At 40.1% G+C, this 9,350-nt stretch overlaps 1 protein-coding gene across 1 annotated transcript; it reads right to left on the bottom strand.

The window, feature by feature from the left end:
- Positions 1-844: 844 nt before the first annotated feature.
- On the bottom strand, positions 845-2,495 carry LOC139558690 (uncharacterized). The gene has a single exon (XM_071374004.1). The coding sequence runs from the start codon at positions 2,376-2,378 to the stop codon at positions 1,581-1,583; it is 798 nt and encodes a 265-aa protein (XP_071230105.1). The 5' UTR covers positions 2,379-2,495; the 3' UTR covers positions 845-1,580.
- Positions 2,496-9,350: the final 6,855 nt, after the last annotated feature.

Raw genomic sequence — 9,350 nt, 5'->3', positions numbered from 1 at the left:
AGTGCAATTAATGTATTGTTTAGTGTTGTGTTGTGTAGTGGCTTTGCTGGCATGCATAATGGTGTTTTACAGCTAATCGCATTATGGAACGAACATTCACACAGTAGCCTACTGCCTTGTCCACATTGCTGTGCTTATAGTGCGAAGAAATAATAGTTTATCAACATTTTAAGCTAAGCGTTCTGATCTGTTGCATGAGCCTTATTGCTTTAGATATTTTTGTGGATGTAGCATAGGCCTACTGGTTGTATGAATTCAGGATCTATCGTCCCACAACTGTCCCAGAGTCTGTTTTGAATATAGGCTATTTCTTTCTCGCACAGAACGACAAGCTGACCAATAGAATATACACTTCCTAAATCTGGGGTGCAGCTCCTAATATTGGTTTACATATCAGACAAAGCTTAGTCTGCTTTTTAGGTTTGTTTTGTTTCCTGTTTATCATTAGGGGCCAGGTAAAGAGTAAGCACTTCTTCATAACCAGTGGTTGACGGTCAGGGTACATAGGCTACTCGTAATCAATTCTGTTCAAGGTTTCTGTTTCTGCTCAGCTCTTCTCCCACAGCTCTCCTAGCTCTGGGCTGGGCAGCAGTGTGTGGTAACCACGGTGTGGTTTGTGTTCCAGACGCAGAAGTGGCAGAGAGGGAGGTGATGTCATGTTGGACACTCCTGGCCTGTGTTGTCCCCAGTCTCGGCCTTGTTTGGCGCCCTCTGCGTCTTTGGACTCTGTTTCCGGTCAGGTGAGCTTGCTGCAAATCCTTGGCTTGCTGCCCGAGATTTACAAAGGCTACATTTATAGAGGAAAGTTTGCACTTCTTTTTAATCAATGCATAAAAACAAAGCATTGTTTTATACATTTAATTATATATATAAAATTAACAAACAGTAGTTTAATATGAATAAACCATTCATTAATGCATTTTCAAATCACTAAGCATATCTTCATGTAGATTACTGATAAAGACACCAACAAACTAGTAGGCTAATTGTTCATATACAGTGCCTCAGGGAAAGTATTCAGACCCCCTGACTTTTTTCACATTTTGTTAGGTTACAGACTTATTCTAAAATGGATAAAATAAATAAAAATCCAAAATTGTAAATCAATAATTGGAAATTAAATACCATAAGAATACCACCAGGTGGCAGTGTAGTATATTGTTGCTGTATTGATGCTGTGACTACAGCTTTTCAATAGTGAAGTCTTTTTCAGCGTCGTCCAAACTAATATTTTGGGGTTATATGTACTTAAAGCGCTCTTTCCCCAAAACAACTGGTTGAAAATATGTGGTTAGATGAGGCGGGGTCACTGGAAATGAAGTATAATGTAAATAAACAATGCACTCTTATTTTAAGTCTTGAACACATCCATAATAGGAGCCTATCAGGTAAAGGATACATTTACACAGCAAACATCTCAAGCAATCTTATGCTAATCCTATGACTATAACAAATTAACCTTGTTACTTAGTTGATTTAGAATTGTATTGATCTGATGTTACATCTCTTAATTTTCTGATCATAATGTGTATGATTAAGACAAACCTATTTACTTATCTATCAAACATTTTCTGCCTGGATTACAACACTTCCTTAAGCAGCAGACCATAAGGACGGATGGAGTTTTCCACAATAGCTCTCTCTTGAACAGGAGATGATCCCTCAGGCACATAAACCAGCCAGTAACTCTCTCTTCGACACTGTTGCCTTTTCTGGGGGTTGATCCTATTCTGTAGCACCACCTTGTAGGTTTTGTTATCTACTTTGGACGTGAATCTCTTGGAGAACTTCTCAGCTACGTTAATGTCCGGTGTTGAGTACACTCCTCTTCCGACAGTAGCACCATCTCCATCTCCATCATTCCTGATGATGCCCTGGGATCCTTCCATAGCAGGTCCATGGTAGGACACTGGCCAGGCCTCGTCTCCGGTCCCCAACCATCCATCTCCATCCCTGTATTTGTTCAACACCTTCAGGGCAATGCGGTTCCAGCCACAGGGTCGGACGTACTGTTCCTTTCCCCGAGTAAACACTGCTTCACCATCCTTAACATTTGTAAAGTCGTAGTCATACCGAGAATCAAGGAACTCATTCACGTTCACAGAAACAGTGGTTTGTGGAATGGATGCGGCGGATGGGGCATCTGGTAAAGCTAAGGCACCTTTTAAAGACAATGTCCCCAAACTTGGGTACTCCAACTCTAGAAGGCCCTCTTGTATGTAGAACTCCTTTAGTGCGACCACATTGACAAAGTCCTGTGGGGTTAGTGAAAGTGTTCCCGCGGTGGCCGATTCCACGTTGCAACCTGAGACAGCAGACAGAGCCTCCAAGATGAGATTTACGTTTGGCATGGTGAGAGTTAGAAATCTCCAAAACATTTACGGTAAGAAGACTTCACAGAGAGCAGAAAAATCCTTCCTGTGTGTGATCCGACACGAAGGCGTCTGCTCTTGTAATTTCACCTATACATAGACTGTGCTGTGGAATGTAATATTTACTTTCGCTTTCTGTTGCAGTGACTGGAAAAACAAGCTGGTGTACGGTAAATGTACACTGACTGTACAAAACATTAGGAACACCTTCCTAATATTGACTTGCACCCCTTTTGCCCTCAGAACAGCCTCAATTCGTTTGGATGTGGAATCTACAAGGTGTCGGTAGCATTCCACTGGGATGCTGGCCCATGTTGACTCCAATGCTTCCCACAGTTGTGTCAAGTTGGCTGGATGTCCTTTGGGTGGTGGACTATTCTTGATACACACGGGAAACTGTTGAGCGTGAAAAACCCAGGGGAGTAGCAGTTCTTGACACAAACCGGTGCATCTTGCAGTTACTACCACAACCCGTTCAAAGGCAGTTAAATATTTTGTCTTGTCCATTCACATTCTGAACGGCACACATACACAATCCATGTCTCAATTGTCTCAAGGCTTAAAAATCATTTTATAACCTGTCTCTTCCCCTTCATATACACTGATTGAAGTGGATTTAACAGGTGACTGCAATAAGGGATCATAGCTTTCACCTGGATTCACCTGGTCAGTCTATGGCATGGAAAGAGCAGGTGTTCATAATGTTTTGTGAACTCAGTGTAGATATAGTGAACAAATCTTGATCATCCCCATTTATTGTTATGGTTGAATGGTAGCAGCAAAAACAGGAGTGAATGTAAACACTTAAGACTTGTAAATAGTTTACTTAAAGGGACATTACAAATAGAGGTTTATCTTTTGCAAATCTGCAGTTGTTACATAAATGTTTTTGACTTCAAGTAATTATATATACCCATTGATTCTTGAACAATATAACTTATAAATACTTAATGTGCTTAGTTGAACTGTCTTACCCGATCAAAACCCCAATTATAATCTTGTTTTTATATTCTCAAAACATTGTAGTCGATATCCGCGCTTATAAACCTAGGGTCGTTACAACATGATTAAAGATATCATTTTGATCTCATGGATGATCAGTCCTTGCATCAATAGCGCTGTCTATGAATTTGAGAGTGGTTCTATTTCTTCAGCCCCATTGGTCAGCTATTTACCCAAACGATGGCGGGATAACCCATTTGTTATTGTTTGAACTGCAGATTGCCTCTATGAATTGTTTCCTCTTTCAGGTAAAACAACATATTTGTGTAGCTCCTGTGTGAACAGGATTTCAAGTCTCAAGGTTAAAGTACTTCTGTTCGTCATAATCGTTAGGACTAAACCTTGTCTAACTGTAAATCTATGCCTGAGAGGTTTGGATGGCATGAAGTCAATAATTTATCACTGACATATATATATTTCAGAAGGAAGTGAGTCTGCACTATGCCAGTATGAAGCACACTGGTAAGGCCCGCCCCATTGCTCAGGGAGTGCCAGGATTGGCCCAGAGAGATGTTATCTATGCAACAGTGGCCCAATGTGTTCGTTCAGGCGTATGGTGCATCTGCTGACATTGTTCTTTGAATATCCGTTCTTGATGGAAATAAGATTGTATTTTCATTTGTGCATGTTTGAGTGTTTCTGTAAATGTTGAAAAAGATAATGTAATAATAGTTTTTTTTATCCAAAGAATCTCAATATAATGGTTTTAAGGATAAAAGAATAGTATCTTGCGTATCTTGAAAGACTCAAATACATTTATTATAGGATTAAAGAACAACCTTTGTATAATGTACTCGTACTGTAATACAAAGAGGTAAAATACAAACTGTTTTGTAAAGGAGTCAATTAGTCAAATCAATGTGTTATTTTCTCCAAACCCTGGAATGCTGGTCTAGCAGAGACCACAGTGGAATAGATGACCTGATGCTGGTCTAGCAGAGACCACAGTGGAATAGATGACCTGATGCTGGGCTCCCTGTACCCTCGATCTTTCCCTCCAGTTCTGCCGACCCAGAGATGCATACTGAACCTCAGTGTCTTCCACATGAGAAGGGCTCTGAGACACACACGAAAACATACAAATATTTAAATTGACATTTTAGCAATGTTTTCAATGAGTGATATGCATTTGTACTCCTTCCCCATCACTTTGTGTGATATCAGACCCTATAACACAAAATATTTGTAAAAATTACTTGTTTTCAATGATAGCAATACTTGTTGAGAATGCACACATTTTACACAAACCCTATTCGATAGACTTTTCTGTCAGCAAACAATTAGACAGTGTTCTTTACCTAGATTTGACAAGCACCTAGTCTGGAGTTCAGTTCCTTCCTGCTTGTGTCCTGTCACTATCGGAAATACAGTAATTATGTCACATTTGTAAAAAAATATATAAAAAAAAAAAAAAAATGTTTTTTTCATGTCTGTATAGGCCAGCTTCATTTATTGGAAACAATATAATTTAGAGGATTTTTTTTACCTGTACTGCATTTCTTTCTTTTTCTCAGTCTTCCTTTCAGCAAATTGCACAGCAGACCAGCCAGAAGCACCACGATGCATAGTTTAATTACAGCTATTATCATCACAACTAATAGACAAAAACATGAAGCACAATTTGATATGTGAAAATGTGACCTGATAACAGGATGAAAGCCCAGTTCATGCTCTCTGAAGCGAGCACACAGCATGGAGGGACGCTAACAGTAAACACAAAGTTGGGTGGGTGGCATATACAACACATAAATGTTCAGTGCCTTCGGAAAGTATTCAGATCCCCTGACTTTTTCCATATTTTGTTAACGTTACAGCCTTATTCTAAAATGGATGACATTTTTTTAAATCCTCAGCAATCTACACACAATACCCCATAATGACAAAGTGAAAACAGGTGTCGAAGTGTTTGCTAATTTATAATTAAAAAAATACAAAACAGAAATACATTATTTACATAAGCATTCGGACCCTTTGCTGTGAGACTTGAAATTGAGCTCAGGTGCATCCTGTTTCCATTGATCATCCTTGAGATGTTTCTACAACTTGATTGGAGTCCACCTGTGGTAAATTCAATTGATTGGAGATGATTTGGAAAGGCCCTTCCTGTCTATATAAGGTCCCACAGTTGACAGTGCATGTCAGAACAAAAACCAAGCCATGAGGCCAAAGGAATTGTCCACAGAGGGGTCTTCTGAGTGGCGCAGCGGTCTAAGGCACTGTGCTAGAGGCGTCACTACGGACCCGGGCTGTATCGCAACCGTCTGTGATTGGGAGTCCCATTGAGCGGTGCACAATTGGCACAGTGTCATCCGGGTTAGGGGAGGGTTTGGGGGGCTTTACTTGGCTCATCGCGCTCTTGTGACTCCTTGTGGTGGGCGCCTGCAGGCTGACCTCGGTCATCAGTTGAACGGTGTTTCTTCCGACACATTGGTGCTTCTGGGTTAAGCGGGCGGGTATAAAGAAGCACGGTTTGACGGGTCATGTTTCGGAGGACGCATGACTCGACCTTTGCCTCCAGAGATCGAAATTGGGGAGAAAAAGAAAGTTACCAAAAAAATGGACTTATGTTCTTGCTTTTGTATCGTGACTTCGTTCCATCTTTCAATTTCAAGACCCTCGATATTGACCAACACCCACTGCCATTTCAGTTTCACCACAAAGAGCAAAAACAGGGTTTGTGTCTGAACTTTCATGGACAACCTACCATTTATAGGGCGTGTCTCTCTGTTCTCTTTCCCAACAACATCTGAAAATAGGTGAAGAATATTGATCATGGAATTTACTTTTACAGCTCACAGTTAAAACCCTGGATTCTGGTGTAATTTTCATACTTTCAAGAACTGCAAAGTGTTGCTTTGTGTTACCTGTTTGCATAAGAGCAGTGGTACTCTGGATGTTGAGATGATCTGGGTTTGCAAAAAAAAAGTTATGCATGACATTTTAAGTTAACTGGGAATGGCATTGTAGTGGCCTCTGAAGCTTCCCCAAAGCTTTCTCTTACTGGTTTTCCCAGCAAGTGTTGAAGAGGATTTTTGAGCCTGATCTTTTTATTAAATGCTTTATGATACTCTCAAAGAAAAATACATGGACAGGTAAATAGATACAGTGTCGCTATAAGGGAAAAACAGGAGAAAAAATGCTATTTGGAAAGCTCTACCTGTCAACACTGTTATACTTTGGCTTCCTTTTCCCCATTACACAGGTACTCTCCAGAGTCCCCTGGCTGGAGATTGAGGATCTGCAGGGCACCATCTTCATCATAGGAAAACCTTTTCTGGGGGTCCTTTCTCTCCTTTTTCATGGTCCCATTTTTGAACAGAGTCAAGATGGGTTCTCGTTTCGCATGACTATCTTTCCTGAAGAACCACCTCCGCTTGGCTTTGCTAGATACTATACAGGGAAGCAATAGGGCTCGGCCAGCAGAAACCGCAAAGTTTTTGCCTGTGGGAAGATATTTATTTTATTAAATATTGGTAACATGATGTGGAAATGTCTTTGACACTGATAGTAATATGCTCATTAGATGAACAAAATAGACTATGTTTCTGCTCCCACTTAACAAAGCAATGTTCAACCTCGATATAGAATCGAAGATACCAATTGTGACCCATTTTAAATACCTGGGCATTGATGTTTTAGTTAATAATGTTTAGAAGAACTACAAAGTCACAACTGTAATTACAGCAGATCTCGACAGATGGTTTAATCTAACATTAACTTTATCAGGTCGAATTTTGATAGTCAAAATGAATGTCTTGCCTCGACTCAATTTATTGTTAGCACACTTTGTTAGTACTGAGGTAAGATTCGAAATTCAGTCTTACATTTTATATGGAAACAGAAACGGCCCAGAATGAAAATACATACACTCCAGAAACACAACGTTTTTGGGGGTCTAGCTTTACCCAACTTAAAGTTATATGCTTTGATGAATGATGAAGGGTTATTATCCTTTCATGACCTAAAAAATATGTAGAATTTAACTGATTCGTCATTTATTTGTATTTTAAATTTTTTTGCCGTTAAGAACCACTATGCGCACTTATGGAGCCTTTCCATCCACTCATTGAGTTTGTATGTAACCAGAACACAAGAGGAGGTTTTGTATTCAATCTCTATATAAAAAACTACTAGAAGTCCTCCATAAACCAATGGGAATAGTTACGGTATAGAATACAGACCTTAAAGACTACAAACAAAATACAGATTGGAAAAGAGTCTGGAACAATATCTGTTAAAACGGCCAGTTTCAGTCAGCTGATTCTAGCCATCCCTTCTGGATAGTTCCGGTCGGCAGCTTAGACTCCCATTCAGAGGACCCCCAATTTTGTTAGTGTTTTATTGGTCAAGGTCACGCCAAATTCCTAAGTTATGTGGTCTTTTGTGTAAAAGTACCATGTGTTCAGCTTGTTTGTTGGCTCGCGCTAGCACTACCGTTAGCATATTGTATTGGAATGCATGATAATTTTAGCATGATTGCTAGCGATTAGCCGTTTATTAGCATTCTTACAGAGCAGTTTCACTGGTGGTTGTCCACTTGAAATTGATCATTGGTTCAACCATTCTTTATCGCCCAGTCAGTGGTACATTTTCAGCTCACATCATCAAGGACAGCAACCAATATATCGATTTTTTTGTTTTGTTGTTATTCTAGAGTGGTGGTCAGACAAGTGTTACATTTCACACGGTACCTGTCACTCATACCTTTCAGTACCTCCACGTCTGCCACTAGCTGGTCGTTGCAGTGGTAGTCCCCAGAGTCGGATGGCTCCAGCTCTTTAATAACCAGAGATCCATCAGGCTGGAGGTCATATTTCTGTTGGTTCATGTAAGTAACCGGCTGGCCTTGTTTGGTGACTATGATCCTGTTGACCTGGTGTCGCCACTGTAAGTCAACAGTGCCACTGCAGGCCAGGTACAGGCGATGCTCCTCAGGCACTGAGACTCTTCTCACTGAGTGAAGAAATAACAAGTGTGAAGTAGGTTTAGACTAACTAGAATAAACTGGACGAACTGATATTGTGGGAAATATAGACATAGACTTCTGAGCATGTCTGCTTTGTGTCACAGCTAATTTAATCAAAGAAAAAATGTGGGTTAGTGTGTTGGATCAGGGGTGTTTTCTGAGAGCCTGACTTGTCCCAAGCCTATGGAATCATCTGAGTGCAGTCTACTTCTACAGTGGCTGTATGTAGAAGAATATAACTGTTTGTCTACCATTGGATGCAAGGCTGTGTGTCACTCATATCTCCCTGAGTCCATTGCTTCCTGTGTGATCCAATATTCCTCTTTATTTAATGGGAACATGGCATATCCTTAGAGTGGGAATAAAATTAGCCCACTTTAAGGAAGCTAACAAGTTGTTTTTTTTTCAAGGCAAAACCATTAAAACAAACACTAGTATTAATTAATGGTGTTATTGTTTGGAAAATGTTACTGTCAAGGTGTTGACAAAATGGATTGAATTTAAAATGCCTAGACACAAAACCCCATAATGTCAAAGTGGAATCGTGTTTTTCGAAAATGTTAAAAACAAATTAAAAATTAAAAGCTGAAATGTCTTGAGTCAATAAGTATTCAACCCCTTTGTTATGGCAAGCCTAAATAAGTTCAGGAGTAAACATTTGCTTCACAAGTCCCATAATAAGTTGCATGGACTCACTCTGTGTGCAATAATAGTATTTAACATGATTTTTGAATGACTACCTCATCTCTGTACCCCACACATACAATTATCTGTAAGGTCCCTCAGCCGAGCAGTGCATTTCAAATACAGATTCAACCACAAAGACCAGGGAGGTTTTCCAATACCTCACAAAGAAGGGCACCTATGACTTGGGTGACTGGAGTCTTTGACAGGGTTGTAGTGGAGCATGTCGAGAGTTTCAAGCTCCTTGGTGTCCACATCACCAACAAACTATCATGGTCCAAACAGACCAAGACAGTCGTGAAGCAGGCACAACAACACCTTTTCCC

The sequence above is a fragment of the Salvelinus alpinus genome, chromosome 29, assembly GCF_045679555.1.
Source record: "Salvelinus alpinus chromosome 29, SLU_Salpinus.1, whole genome shotgun sequence".
Taxonomy (NCBI): Eukaryota; Metazoa; Chordata; class Actinopteri; order Salmoniformes; family Salmonidae; genus Salvelinus; species Salvelinus alpinus.
This window is presented reverse-complemented; position numbering and strand designations above follow the sequence as displayed.